The 16,222-nt window shown below is 36.7% G+C and overlaps 1 protein-coding gene across 1 annotated transcript in view; it reads right to left on the minus strand.

Annotated features, from left to right (window-relative positions):
* NEK1 (NIMA related kinase 1) overlaps positions 1–16,222 on the minus strand; it is a gene marked incomplete at both ends in the record, with an annotated part of 49,777 nt that overhangs the window by 16,984 nt on the left and 16,571 nt on the right. Inside the window, 9 exons of the mRNA XM_081998899.1 lie at positions 497–649; positions 1,954–2,188; positions 2,279–2,344; positions 4,818–4,991; positions 5,519–5,614; positions 6,648–6,725; positions 9,696–9,779; positions 10,313–10,396; positions 13,448–13,550. Coding sequence (XP_081855025.1) covers positions 497–649; positions 1,954–2,188; positions 2,279–2,344; positions 4,818–4,991; positions 5,519–5,614; positions 6,648–6,725; positions 9,696–9,779; positions 10,313–10,396; positions 13,448–13,550 — 1,073 coding nt within the window. The remainder of the gene's footprint in view (positions 1–496; positions 650–1,953; positions 2,189–2,278; positions 2,345–4,817; positions 4,992–5,518; positions 5,615–6,647; positions 6,726–9,695; positions 9,780–10,312; positions 10,397–13,447; positions 13,551–16,222) is intronic.

Below are 16,222 nucleotides of genomic sequence, written 5' to 3' on the forward strand. Positions count from 1 at the left end.
AACTAATTTCCCCAAGTTGAGTCTGTTTTGCCCACAATGGTAATTGGTGAGTGATCTCTCCCTGTCCTTATCTTGACCCACAAGCCTTTCGTTTTGTTTTCTCTCCCCTGTCCAGCTGAGGAGGGGAGTGGTAGAGTGACTTTGGTGGACACCTGGCATCCAGCCAGGGTCTGCCCACCACACATCCACTTTAAAAAACGGACTTGTTTCTATCAATAAGCGAGGTCCAAGACTTTTCAATAAAATGAAGATCCTTCTCTTTCAACACATCCTTCTTAATTTCTTACCACTTCACTGAACTTGAAATATTTTAGTGTCTTCCACCATCAGCTTGTGCCGACATTTAGAACATTTAGAACTGAGGCAACACTCAGAAGTGGAAAGCAAAAGTGAGCACAGAATACGCTTTTATGACTTCAAAATTGTTCTCAATAGACAAATTGGCAAGCTGGCACTTTCTACACTTGCAGCATAGATAATTACCAGCTGTGCTTACCGTTTATTACATCTAGCTCCTCGAGTAAGTCAGTTTGCAGCTGCAACTCTGCTTCTCCTAGGATCTTCAGGACTGAATCAGTAGGGCTTTTGCCCCAGACTTTCCTGTGGGGTTCACCAATATCCAGCCTAATTACTTCCCCCAGAGTTTGACCTTTTGGGACACAATCACAAATATAGAAACTTTTAGAAGTTAGAAACTTTTATTCACTTTCTATACAATAAACAAACAAAAAACTTCCACAAAACTAAAAACTATTAAGCCAGAACTCATGTCACCTCACCCCAAGGCAGACAGCCTAAAGACTGTGCTCAAAAGTCTAGAGTTTTTCCGCTGCCAATTCCATTTAATTGCAGGAGTTATTCAATGCCAGTTAACATCTGCAACTTAACAGCAGGAGGAGATCTGTTCAGCAATTCAGGCACTCCAAAAGAAAACAGTATGAGAAATGTTTAAAATTGGCATGAGATGGTCTTAACTTTAGCTGAAATGGGAAACTAGAAAGTCTCTTGTCCTGCTGTCCTTTGACATTTGTTTCTGTTATTTCTCCCTCCAAGGAAAACAGGACATAAAGCAACAAAGAATAGTGGAAAAGAAGTTGTTTCTTGATCTTCTAACATCCTAGCCATGCAAAACTACTATGCTATGAAGTAAGACTGGATATTAGGAAAACTTTCTTTACTGAGAGAGTGGTCAGGCATTAGAACAGGCTGCCCAAGGAGGTGGTGGAGTCACCATCACTGGAAGTGTTCAAAAAACATGTAGATGTGGCACTTCAGGACATGGTTTAGTGGGCATGGTGGTGTTGGGTCAATAGTTGGACATGATGATATTAGAGGTCTTTTCCAACCTTAATGATTCTATGATTCTATAAGTCCGTCACGTTCTCGATTATTTATTTCTACAATGGGAAATGGACCCTTAATAAGATACACTGAAACCAGGAAAAAGGTTTTCCACCCAAGAGATCAGAGAAGGCAGATAGAAAACTTCAAGACAGGCTTGATTTAAAAAAAACAAAAGAGCTAAGAAGGGCACAATAAAAGTAACAGATAAAAATTGAGAAAACTGTCAGTTTTTATTGTTCTACTGATAACATAAAAGCATTTTGAAGTTAAATAAGAAACTTGCATATATCTTAAGTGCTTTTTATTCTTTCTGTTACATTAGTGCCTATTTAAAAGCCACTTACAAAGAAAGCAATCATGCATTTAATTAGGTAACTATTTGTTGAAATTAGGATATTATTTGTTTAATCTCCTGCAGGCCATTTAATTAGTCAGCCTGTGCCTTATTCCTTATCGAAAGGAATACATAACCACCTGTTTTTTAGAAGCAGATGACATGCAACTGATAACAAGATGATAATAATAAAGAGTACTTGCTTTATAAAAATGGACCCTACACACAGTAAACTGATTTACTAATATCATGGTGACAAAAAAATAAGTACTTACGGTCTGTTCCAGAGAGAGAATCTTCCATTGATAACTGAGCTAGAGGAACTACCAACTCAGATGCCCCAGATTCCCATTTTTTGCGATCTCCTAGAAGTGGGTGGTCACCTTCTTGTTGTTCCTTACCATCTTCAGACCCAGCTGATTCAGAGATATTTTTACACTCCTTTTTTCCTTTCTCATCTTCTTGAGCTTTAAGATTTTGATTTAATCTTCTCAGTATTTCTCGTTTATTCTGAAATAAGGGCCAACATATACCACTTACAATAGTACCTTTCGTAAAAGGAAAAGAAAACTAAATGGAACTGAATACAATTTGACATACTTGCACTGCAAAATCTGGCTTTTTAATTTCCTCCTCAGCTTCCTGGATAGCAGTTACATTTTCATCCTTTAAGTCCAGGAAGCATGAAAAACAATGCAGAAGAATATCTCAGAAGAAATAATCTTGAGAATATTAATGGATGTAATAGTGAAAAATCACCTCAAATTTTTTCATTGACAACTGCAGATAGACTGAAACAGAATGCATGATACTTCTGTTTTTATGGGACTTCCCAAAGACAGAATTTCAAGGGCAGCTTCTGTCTTTGAACCATTCGCTATCTGAAAGTGGTGAGCAAATGAATCAGACTCAGTTTAAGCAGACAAGTGAAAGTTCAGAGCACAAAACATGTAAAGATAAAACTAGATATGACCTCTACAGCAAAATACCACCAAATTCCAATGCTAGAAATTAGTAACTCTAGAGAACAAAAAAACAGTGGCAAGGACAGAGTCAAGGAGTACCTGTAAAGAAAAGCAGAAGGGAGAAGAGACAACTTTAGTGATATCTAAAATAGTCAAACTAAAAATGGAAGGCAAAAAATGTAGAACTTCTGATCTTTGTGTACAAGGCTTGTCTTCGTCAATGGCTCCGTGTGCCAATTTTCAGTCAGTTATAGTACCCATCTTGCATTACTGTAAAACTATCCACGTGGAAAAAATGTGCTAATGATTTAAGCATTTGTCAAAACACAATTTGTTTATTTTTACAGCTATTAACTGACATCTTTCAGTGTATTACATTTTACATACACTATTTAGCACTGAGTCTCACTATATTCCCATAGCCATAGCCTTCAGGGTTGTATACAGTATATAATCGCACACAACACTGAAATCTAGAAATATCTTAGGTAAAACCACACAAGTTAGCATTCAAATGAATACATATTGTGTTAAAAACTCAAATTGTACCACAATTTATTCAGTTTCACAATTGTTACTGAAATCAAATGGTGGTAGTAGAGGTAAACATGTAAGCATTTACAATATCAGGACCCAAGATCACAGAAAATAGAAAGTAGGAAGCCTCTAATACTGTTTTAGACAACAAGAGACAACACTACCAGATTCAAGTCTCTTAAACTTTATATTCTCTGTTATACTCATGTCCTGGTTTCAGCCAGGGTAGAGTTAATTTTCTTCATAGAAGCTAGCGTGAGGCTATGTTTTGGATTTGGGATGAGAAAATGTTGATAAGGTGCTGATGTTTTGAGTTGTTGCTAAGTAGTCAAGGACAGTCCAGCTTCTCGTGCTGGCCTGCCAGCGAGCAGGCTGGGGGTGCACGGGGAGCTGGGAGGGGACACAGCCGGGACAGCTGACCCAGACTGGCCAAAGACATATTCCCTACCATATAACGTCATGCTCAGTATATAAAGCTGGGACAAAGACGAAGGAAGGGGTGGAGGGATGTTCGGAGTGATGGCGTCTGTCTTCCCAAGAAACCATTACGCGTGACGGAGCCCTGCTTCCCTGGAGATGGCTGAACACCTGCCTGCCCATAGGGAGTGGTGAATGAATTCCTTGTTTTGCTTTGCTTGCGTGCACAGCTTTTGCTTTACTTATTAAACTGTCTTTATCTCAAACCATGAGTTTCCTCACTTTTACTCTTCCGATTCTCTCCCTTGTCCCACCGTGGGGGAGTGAGTGAGCGGCTGCGTGGGGCTTAGCTGCCAGCTGGGGCTAAACCACGACAGTCCTTTTTGGCGCCCAACGTGAGGCTCGAAGGGTTTCAGATAATGACAAGTTTGATTGGAATGTGCTAGATGATAGAATTTATAGCTGTTATTGCTGTTTAGCCATTAATTGCCAGGCCCCTGTGCTTGCCATGGGTTTGCCTTCCTTGCATATATTAGAGTCCAGTGCTCGTTAGTGGCTGCTTTTTGCTTTCGCTGCTGCCGCCGTGCTGCTGTACCGCTGATCATCTGACCCTTCTGTGCCTGGGAAGATTTTGATAACAGCAATCACCTTGGGCCTGGGCTGGCAGATGGCCGGGGCATCATTGCTGTTTCTGTGCTGCTGTACTGGACAGGCTGGAAGTCCAGTGTGGACTCGAGTCTGAGGGACTGTGACCCATGAAATAAATTAACTCTACCCTGGCTGAAACCAGGACAACTCAGCACATACTGTCGAACTCAGTGAAAACAAGAATAACATAAAATTTTCCTATTATTAAACATTTATTTTCTTACTTCGACCAGGTTACAAACTCCTAAACTCCCCTCTTCAAGAGGCTGATGAAAATGCTGGTTATTTGATGTTTTCTTCCACTAATCATTACTGCCTTGATCAAAATTGAAATTGCAGCCTAGGGTTCATCATAAGCCATTTTGTTCAAAACTGACTGAAATTGAGTTTCAGCGTACAGATGTATTTCAACAGCTTCCAAGTTTTGGTTTCTTTTTAAATACTTTCCCTAATTAGAAGCAACAAGTATCCTTAATTTTCTTCTATCTAATCCACATTTTCATCTAAAAATTCTTTTTCAAATCAGTATCTTTGTTTCCCATTAATTTTACCCTCTAAGCAAAAGTACCTACCACACCCACTTCCTTCAAAGCAGAAGTCATGGAGATGACTGGTGTATCAGGCTTCACTGGAACTTGTGTCTTAGGAAGAGCTGCTCCAAGCTCTTGTAGACCATGCACAGGACTGAGCTCTGTAGCTCCCACATGAAAAGGCACATTAGGGTTCTTTACCCCTTTCGCTATCAGCTGTATAGATTCAGTTAAAAAAATTTAAATCAACAAATTAACTTCAAGACTTTGAACATTAAAGACAGTACTATCAAATAGCCTCTTGTAAACCTTAGAAAAGGACAATAATGCCATACATTTTCATACAGAAGACAAATGCCAACTGCACATGTGAACTATTTCCAGTTTATCAGCTTCACAACAACCTGCTTTTTGTAGCAATATATTACTAGTCGGACTTGTTACTCCACAGCACACAGAAGCAAAAGAAGATTAAGTACACTTTGGTAAGTTACAGATCATTAATAAAATACTTAAGGTGATCCTAAGGATTCTTAGGTTTGATGTTCCTAAATTCTTGAACCAAATTCTTCATTCAAGTATACCTAAGATTAGGCTTCTAATGAAGCAATGCTGACAGATGCCCTCCTCAGTTTCAGAAAACAAATGAATCTAAGCTTGAAAAATCACAGTATAGGATTTTAGTTATACGAAGATATGGCACTACATACTTTGACTGTGTGTTAACAGGTTTATTTTCTTACATGTTCTTCCCAGGCTCTTTTCTCTCTTTCATATGCTTCCTTTCTCTTTCGCTCTAACTGTTCTTTCAGAACTGCAGCTCGAGCATTTGCTTGGGCCTATAGTAAACAAGTAAAAAAAGACCAACTTAAAATCATAAAAAGCATTAGTACCCCTTTGCATGGAACATTTTAAAAAGAAACATTCTTGGATTACTTCATCTTCCTTTCCCTCACTTATTACTGTTTAGACTGTGAAGGGAGGACTCTGCTGACAATCAAAATCACCACACAAGTATAATAAATGATCTCCTATGCCAAAAATAATGGCAACACCTCAAAATTTAATTACAGTTCTTGATTTGCATGATTATATTTTTAGTGTACACAGTAATCTTAAACAGAGTAATGTAAAATTAGAATCTCTACTTAAAATTAGTTTTGAAGCCAAATGCATTAATATTAAATCTTCAGTTTGAACTTTACAAACTTACTCAATATAAACACAAAAAGCTTCAGTTGCTGTTTCACCTCTAGTTTTAAGGTTAGGCATAAGGTTAGCTTGTGTTTACATTGCTCTTTGCAGATGACGGGGAAAAAAATAATCATAGAATAGAAAGAGTAGTACTTGCTATGTATCGTATGGCAGAGAGAGTTACTGATATAAGTACACCGCAGGGAATAAAGTTCCAATCAAACATTAGATGTCTGTGAAACATATTGGCTTTAAATGTACTTCTTCACAGCGGTGTATAGCCCATCTTCCAATCTACATGTAGCCCATATCAGCACAGGTAAGGAGTTTTGCCTTCCTTTATTCTTTTAACTAAAATAAAGTTATTATTTAAGGTATATCTTCCTTCCCCTTTTGGTATCAAAATTCTATTTTAATCATAACAAATTGCCTTTAGGACTAAAGCTAACCTAGAGAAAAATCTCAAGAGCAGGCATGGCAAAAATCCATATACATATTTTATAATTTCTGAGATAAAACAGTTGAACAGAGTTGTTACCTCAATACAGTTAAAATAAAAACCCCTTGTAGCAGATGTATGAACAAACTACTGATAGCAAAATGAAATGTAAGAAACTTCATGAGATACGAAACAAATTTGAAAACACTAAGTTCCATCTCCTCCCTCCCCACAGCTACCTTCTGTGCTTCTATCCTTTTGCGTTTCAGTTCTGCTTCCTCACTCGATTCTTGTCCATCAGAACTGGCAGCTTCATTCTGTGAAGTGAGAGTCCTCAAAGAATTATCATTAATTCATGTATTCAAAAGCTGATATAAGTGACTACTTGGATCGTTTAGACTGACTGTATGACTAACACGGGTCATAATTTCACCAGGTAACTCCTCACTCAAATGTAATGTCTACTTGGACAGAACTTCATCTTTGATTTGTGAGGTTTTTTGTTTATTTGTTTGGTTTTGTGGGTTGTTTTTTTTTGTTTTGTTTTAAAAGATATGAAGCTTTTACAAGGCAGGAAGAGAGTAAGACACCTATTACTGCAAGGGAAGTGACCTACTGATGCTGGGCTTTCACCTGCCACCCCTCATCACTGTTGCATGCTCTGCAGGTAAGGTATACAAGAAAGGTTTGATGCTCTGGAATTCCATTTTTTTCCACTGTATGTGCTCCAAGGGAGGTGGAATCGGTGAGGGGGGAAATGGTAACGAGTAAGAATATATAAAGTCTATCTCCGAAATTTCTGTTTTCAATCTCTCTTAGTTCTTTCCATGGCCTTTGCATATTCCTATTTACAGGACACCCTCACAGAGCTTTGCAAAAAAAGTTCTTACAGAAGCCTTTTACTGTTCATGCCCAACTAGTGCAAACCTTTTATTTAAAATAAATTATTTAGAAGCCCTATTTAGTAGGCTTCTTGCAATATAAGAAAAAGAGTATTATTAGAAATAATGTGGAAAAACACAAGCAAGAATTTTAGGTAAATTTTAGAGTGAAAATAAAGGAAATGAGGTCATGCCCACCTTGGCTGTAGTCAGCTAACAGGAAAAAAAAAATGACTGGAAAGAACACTGGAGGCAGAAAAACTGAAGAAAAATAATTTGGCAGTTTTCACAGGCAAAGGAACAAATACATATATTCATCTACTGTACATAAAATAGGATACTATACAGTAGCGATAGATATAAAATTGTTAATTAACATAAGGAAATAAACATATCTATGAAAAGATTTGGTCTGAGATGGTGTTCCTCTAGAAGTGAACCTCCATGCTAAAGTCCGCATCTGCAGGTCATCAAGAAAACAAAACCTCTTAAACTTGGTCTCTGAATTCTGAAAAGTAGTTTAGGCCTACTTCCTGGAAAGATACTGATCTATTCTCTGTTCCTTTGCAGGTGGCATACCTTCTGGGACATACAGCACTAACCCAGGTACCATACAGCCACTGGGAAAGGAAGTTAGGTTCCCGATATGCGTAATAACCCATACAGCAAATTAATGTCATGGTCACAGGAACAGTACTTTTGTTTGACTTTACTAGCACAAGTAGCCTTGGCCTCAAGAAAAGGTTTCTGGAGAGTACCTTTACTTCTGCAGTTAACCATACTGCAGGCAGAGTGTGGGTGCTCCTAATCTTGAGAGAAAGTATTGCAGCTGCTCAGTGAAAAAACTGGAAGAAACAGTGCAGTACAGCAATGGTTCTACATTGGTAACATCTTGGCACTGCCTTCAGTATTCTATGGGTACTCAGGAGACACAGTGAGATTTCGTATAGAGATGGCTACTCCCACCGCAGCAGTTTTGAAGCTTGTCCAACACAGCAGAGGAGACAGTTATGAGTGAAATTAGCAATTTCACGTAATACGCAATTAAGATAGCATGTGCTTATGGTGCATCAGCTTAGCATTTTATGCGAGTCAGCACTAGTGATAAACTTCACTGACCAGCCTGTACGGTAACTTCATAGACTCGCAAGACCTTGATTTTCCTCATGTTCCTTAAGAGAACAGCCCATGTCAGTCCCATGCCAGACTTAGTCACTAAAACATCTTATAAAGTTTGCGTAGTCTCCTCGGGTAGAAACATACATAACTTGCTCTGGATCACTCATTTTAGATTTAAAGGGGGCATGGGTTTTCATTCATTCAATGCACTAAAGAAGTTTTGCACCTCAATCAAGGGATTGAATTTGGCTCTCACATCTCATCAGTGAGATGCAATCAAGGTTAAAGAAAATGAAGAAAAAACTTCAGAAGAAAAAGGAAAAAACAGTATCTTTTAGCATTAAAAAAACCTCCAAAACCTACAGCAATACAGAAAGAATTCCATTTAGCCAAAATGGTGGTCCAAAGAAACTGAGTGGTACTACATGTAAGATGCGTGAAAGCACTTTATACGGGTGCTTACAAGTGGGGGTGTGAGGCAGGGCAGGAACTTTTGTCTAGTTTTAAATCACAAAGATGTAAGCAGGTAATCACTTGAGGAAATGCAAACACTCTATTAAGAAAAATGGACAGGAAGGGGAAGAACAGACAGGAGTAAAAGATCACACAGTAGGTTAATGAAAAGATGAAAACAAACTCCAGACCATATCTACTACACAGATTGGTCTCAAATTAAACTTTTTTTTTTTAAGTAAATGCATTGCTTCCAAGGCTGCCTTGGATTATTCATTTGACACCTTAAGAATTGTTCATTCTGAAGATAGTTTATGAACATATTATTTTGTTTTTGCTGTATTACGAACAAATTTTGGAAAAGTGATGTTTGAAAAAAAATGTATTGATTAAATTGAGCTCATGCCAGGAATTTCTAACTTTAATATGCACCTACAGAACGTATGAAAAGAATCGCTTCATACCTATTCTGTGTGAGCATTGTCAAAATGTGAATTCTGGAGAAATTCCTATAACTAAAAGCAAATAAATATAAATATGCTAGTGCTTGATGAGAAATTTACATGTCAAATTCACATATAACCTTATGTTGTCTTGTTTTCAAATCACTGTTAGTTTACAGGCACTGAAGCTGCACCCCTGGCACTGAAATAACAAACAGATTTTGCATATTCTGGAAGAAGAGATGGAAGTACACTAACTGTGGAACAGAATTAAATGTCAAAAATATGTCTACATATAAAACTGCCCATGAGCTAAGTTTTTCCACAGGGATAAAAGAAAACATCCCACAGACAACTTCCGTAAGTATATAAGATTATTTTTCAAACAAACCTTCTCTCCACGAAGTTTTGCTCTAATCTGTTGACGTTCATTAAAGTTCTGTAGCCGGATCTGTCTTAATCTTGCCAAATATTCCTAAGGCAAAGAAAGGAAATAAGTTTCAGTTATACTGAAACTGTCACCAGTATGGTTAACTTAAAATACATAAGATTCCACAACGAAATAAGATGGGTGAAAAACACCCCCACACTATTACCATCACCATATTAACATTTACTGATCTCCAGATCGCCCATCTAATGAAAATAAAGAAAACTGGAACATATGTTTCCCAGTATCAAGCTATCATTAAATTTTATATGACTGAAGGCTAGAAATGGTTATATTTATCACAACAGATAAACAGTCATATCTATATATACGCACATTCAAGAACCTCTCTAAGGCAGAATGCTGTTGACAACTGTTATTTTGATTATTTAAAAAAACCCAAAGAAAACAAACACACAGGAGCTCTAGAACTTTATACAATAAATTATTTCCTAGGAATTTATAAAGTCTTTTTATTTTATTACACAGATGAACCATGCAGGGAAACTAGGCACAGTCAAGGTCAAAATAGTGCTATTTGTGTGATGAACAAAGTGGCAAACATGCTGCAAGCATACCTCTTCCTCCTTGTTTCTGGATTTCCTTCCTCTTGCAGAAATGGGCCTGCCTCCATAGATATCTGCCACGTTTTGCAGTGTACCCTGTTTGCCATTTAACGGTAGCAAGTTTAAGGTGGCTGGGGTAAAATTACCTGCTTTATCCAACAACTGTTCACTTGTAAGAAACCAAATCCATCAACTATCTGCAGGTGTTCCGAAGTTAACCAATAACCCCTTTTCACTTATACAAAACATACAACAGTAATAACTAAAAATCCTGAGTAGGCAAAGAGAGAGACTAGAGCTTTAAGAATATAGTTGTCTTCTCCCTGCAATTCTGACCTTCTACTACTATGTTAGAAAGCCTAAACTCTGATGGGCGCAAGTTTTTCTACATCTGGACTACATACAAATTGTGGCACAGAGTTAGCATTTCTGCCATTGTTGGGGCAAGCCTAAAATAAAAGTGGAATCTTTGTATGTTCTTAGATTAAGTTTCTATCCACAATAATGACTTTGTTAAAAAACATATTACAAGTAGCAAACTCAAAAACCTAATAAAATACTTAAATACACATATTAGATCTGGGTAATATACATATACAAGCTGTGTTAAAAGTCTAATACATACACATTCACAGTTTATTCACATAGTCTTAGTTACTTGATGGACTCTGTGTCCTAGCGGTCACCAAAAGGTTCAACCTTTAAGGAAGTCCAATACAAGACAGTGCAAGAATCATTTAACTTCAGGTTTTCTGCCTGGATTAAAATCCAAAATATTTAAATTATTTTGTTCATGATATACCATAAGCCTCTGCTGAACAGGTTAAATCTTAAAGACAGTAAGCATACACATAACAGTTACATGTTCTGCCTTATAAAACACCAGGGCTTTCTCTATACCTAAGCTTGAGAAGGCTAACCATCAGTAAGTAAATACTCCAGTTACATTCTTGATAGGGAGGACTGAATCCAAATATTCTGGCTAAATCCTCTGTCAGATTGAGGGGGAAAAAAAAAAAAAAAATCAGTAATTCAAGAAAACAGCACATTTCTGCACTTCTGTGGTTTAGTGACTGGGGGATCAGAGAACAAATTAAAGGAGCCATCCGGGTAGATAAAAAGTAGCATACATTCATGAGGATTCTATGAATTCTGGTTTCAGCTTGAGTATTAAACCATACAAAACAGAAGGGAGTATTTTCCATATTCACTTTTTCAGAAAATACTTGGTTTTATTTAGCTTTTTTATGCATGTTCCTGAGCTTTGCAAAAGCTAACTGGCACTATTTAAAGTCACCTCATTGGTCTTCATTCTAGAATTCAAGTTAGTGTAGGTTTTTTCCAATCAAACTGATGGTGATTTATATCAATGCTCTTAACAAGAAAGAAACTGGAAGCAAGATTTTTGAGAGCTTATTTTCTTTCTGCATATTGTTAACTTTTACTTATGTGCCTACATTAAAATTTTAAAGACCAGTACTCAATGTTTTGCAATGGCACACAGCTACAGTGAAACAACAAATTAGGTCAGCAGCTGTCTTAAAGAGCCATCTTAAGAGGTGACTAAAAGTACCCTCAACTCAACTACTGAGTCAAACTTTACACTGTCACTTGAAAATTGAAACTGAAGCTGGGTAAATTAGCGTGAGTCATTTGACTTACAACTCTTTGTATGACTGAGAGCTGCATATTAGTTGATTCCCACCAGTTTCTCCTCTCAGATCACCATGGTCTGGACAATAGTCCCGTATCTGTACGAGAACTACTGCCAGCTAGTCAAGTTATTTTCCCGCACAAATAGAAGCAAGCTGCTGAGGTCTTCTGCTATCAATGGCAAATGATAGTACATGGATCTGGAACCCTGACTTTGAGTTATAAGTCTTAAGCATTTGGAAGTTACTTTTACGACTGTTCAGTAATCTCCCTGTTTTATTACGGCAGCCAGTTAAGAATAAAACTTTTGGGCTCAGCTGAACACATTAGAGAAACCTGAGAAACATTAACCTGAATACTTGGGTACCTTCCATTAATTGATCTCATACATTTCTATTAATGCCAACAAAAATCAAGAACAAAATGGAAGCAGATACTACTATGGACTTGTCTAAGAAGAGACAGTCTTAACAAGAATTGTTCATTTTTTCAAAATTATTTACTGGTTTTGCTTTAAAAAACACAACCATAGTTTTAAAGTGGAAGACTCATTTTTTAAAACATAAATACTAATCTAAGGATACTTCACTAAGGCAGTGAAGTAATGTAAGTGAAACAATCCCTGAAACAAAGACCTGGCTGTAAATTGTGATCTGATATTCAGATATAACTCAAGACAGTTATATATATAAGTCAACTTCGCTAAATCTGCAGTTGGTCACCTCTCACTGCAATACCAGCACCATCAGTTTAATTTCAGCAACTGACAATTATATTGTGACTTGGTTGGATATGAATAGTGTGGAGAAGCACTCAAAAAAGCAAAACTCTCCACATTATGAAAACACATAGTTCAACCACACAAAGTCCTAGTGCAAATGAGTAATTTCCAAGATAGCTTTACTGCAAAACAAACTTCCTAAATTCAATATTCCTTTAGAACTACAAGCATAAAGAACAAAGAACATTTTATGACACTGTCCACTAGTTAATCTCTAAAGAACAAAGGTTTTAGAAATATCAACCTTGAAAAAAATGGATGTCCTTATAATAACTTCTCAATAAGCAGAATGTGTTTTTGTAAAACACAGTACTGTACCTGATCATTAGCTGTATCAGTTTAATCAAACTTCATTTTAGGTTCAAGCTACTGAATAATACATAAAGTTTAATTTTCACCAAAACTTTAAAACTATGAACAGAAAAAAATGTAAATGGATGTTCTGAAATTCACAACATCAAGCTAGACACATGCAAAAAAAAAGGTATTTTCTTTTGTTAATGAAGTTGCATCCATCAAGAAACATACTGCACAATTCTGTTACATTTTAATAAAATGAATAACAAAATGGAAAAAACCTACCTCCCATTCTCTTTTTATTTTTAAATACTGAAGGAAAATATTTACCCAGCATTTCATGGTTATGATACTACTTCAAAAGATTCATAAGCATGCTGAAACAGTAATATACATAGGAAGAACAGATTCCTTACCAGGTGTCCTTCAGCTCGAGCTTTGTTTTCCATGGCTTCTCTCTTTCGTTGCCAGAATTCTTCAACTTGCTTTGCTCTATCTGCAGCTATCCATCCTTTTTGCCTGAGTAATTGCAACACATAGCAAGATGAAAGTCTCTGAAATACAACACTCAGCTCCCCCCCCCCCCATTTATTCTAACCAGGACACACACACAAAAAAGTGATTTTCTGTAAGGCATCTTCAAAAAATGCCTTTCATCAGCCAAAATACAAGTCAGACTTCCACAAAACAGAGGAAAATAGGCTCAACAAAGTTAAAAGAACAATTTAAACAAACAAACAAAACACCACATTGTCCTTCCATATCCTGGTCATCAAAACAAAAATGAACGTCAAAATACAATCTTAGCGCAATTATTTCTGAAAATGTCTCAGCTTGTTTCATAACTGTCATCGTTTGTGAAAAATATGACTCCTTCAAGATTTCCCTTGAAGAAGCAAGAACTCATCACATGAGCCAGTCAGTAAGGTCAATACTGCAGCAGTCTTTAAAGACTGACCTATGCTTGGAGTAAGAACTTCTACCGCTTAGGTAATTAGTATAGTGCTAGTATTCTCAGAGCTTTCTACCAACTCCTTCTGGAGGATCTTGGGCGATTTTTGTTTGTTTTTAAAGGGACTGTGAAGGAATTTTCCTACCTTAGAATTAGCCAGAATGAGATGGGTTTTTTCACATGTTCCACCCCAGGAGAGGGACTTGCTTGGGTAGACAAGAAGGCTATGTTCAAGTTACTATAACTGATCATCTGGCAAGTCTCCTAGTACATACATATGACTGTTTTGTAGAGTTTCTGACAAACTGGATAGAAGCAGACTCAGAAGCAGCTTTCTGTTAAAAAAAAACACTCAGAAATGGTGTAAGATATTCTAAAAAATGGTAGAATGATGAGGCAATCCCCTTTCTAAGGTTTCCCTAGCCCTGTTTGACTGAGGAGTATTGGAGGTCCAGCAGCAGGCTGGAAATTCGAACAAGCTCATAGCAATAACACATCAAGCTGAGACAGTTACAGAAAGAATCATTCTGCAGTACAGGAGCTATTGCTAGTAATTCATAAATGAATTAGCACACTAAATAAACATCCTTGCATCTTGTTTTTACTCTCCCCTCACGCACCCCACCACAGAGAAATTAAAACTTTCCATATGCTACAATTCATTAAGAGGAAGATGGAGATAAAACTACTTTAACACAATAAAAAAACCACTGTAGCTGCTCTGAAAAGGCAAGACAACGCATGTAGGCATTACTGGAAAAGAAACAAATGATAATCTTTATATACATGTATTTGACTCACTATGAGATTTTGACTGCAACTGTTCGTTACATATGAACTCAATTGATAGGTAGTGAAATCTGTCTAAACTCCTGTCACATAGCTGAAGTTTAACTTACAGTGTTGGAGGAGAGGTGCTTTCCAAAGCAAAAAACCCCAAATCTATTTGTCTCACACCAAATTCTCAGGAAAAACTTATTTCAACTAAATTTTATGAAAATGGTTTTCCCTACTGTAAAGCTGAGTAGCTCATTTTGCTAAAACTTTTCAAATAGATTTCTTCTGGGCAGCATTTCTGTCCAAGAGACAATTTTTAAAGATTGATGATGTTGAATATACTTTACATTAGTTGTGCAAGTGGAATCAGAAAGATTGCAACTTGAGAATTTCTCAAATTCTTTAATATACACTCCAAATTATCTATCTTTAAGAAAGTCGACATTATTTAAATTCCTTGTTTGAACTAAACATTCTGAACACCTATCTTTATATTTCACCTCCAGCTGAAAGAATAAAGTACAGGAGAGAAATATTGCTAAGCTAGCTATAATAATAAAACTGTGTCTAGATTATAAAGTACAGATACTTATCACATTTTAAATGCTAAGAAACAGTACCTCAATTTAAGGCTAAACGTAATCCAGCTTATAAATAAAAAAAAAATCTCTATCTATTTTGAAACTTCATTAAGTGCTTTCAAGTTCACTTATTTGAGAAATACTGAATCAGTTTCCCCTCATGATCAACATGTTCTTCATAATTTGCAGCCCTCTACTATAGTTCCTCTCAATTTTAACACATTTAAAAAGGTTTACCCAGGTGTAGCCAAGTATCATTTAATATTGTCAAATGTGCAAGGCAAACAGTGTTTCCTAATCCAGGCAAGATTTAGGGATTGTGGCACTGTGCAATATGTTGAGAATAAAAAAAGGAGGAGGGAAATACACATCTACATCAGCTGGGAAAATACATGTTCCAATACTGGGTTGTACCAGGAGGAATTTTAGTTAACTCCCAACAGCCCAAACTACTATAAAGAAAATAACATATTCCTTGTAGCTTGCAAAATTGTAACATCAGTGTTAAACATTTTATGTTACTGCTGCAAATTTTAAAATAGAAAAAAAAATCTACAGTGGTAAAATGTATTATATTAAAACATAAACCTGAATAAAGTTAGTTCAGAAAACCAAATGTTTTGTTTGTCCACTTCCTTTTCTTCATATCAACTCCATTTATTTCCTCCTCCGTGGGATACATCATTGGATCTGCACAAGTTTAAGTAATGTGTGAGAAAATTTGTCCCCCTAGGAAACTTCGCTAGTAACACTCATGTACTAAACTTCCAGAAAAATGATATTTCCCCATTTACTGCTCACAAGTGCTGACACAGTTCTTTGGGCAATATTAACAGATTTGAAGGAGAACAAAGAAGTTTTGAAGAAGCTACCTGAAAGAG

The sequence above is a fragment of the Phaethon aethereus genome (assembly GCF_964289735.1).
Source record: "Phaethon aethereus genome assembly, chromosome: 4".
Lineage (NCBI taxonomy): Eukaryota > Metazoa > Chordata > Aves > Phaethontiformes > Phaethontidae > Phaethon > Phaethon aethereus.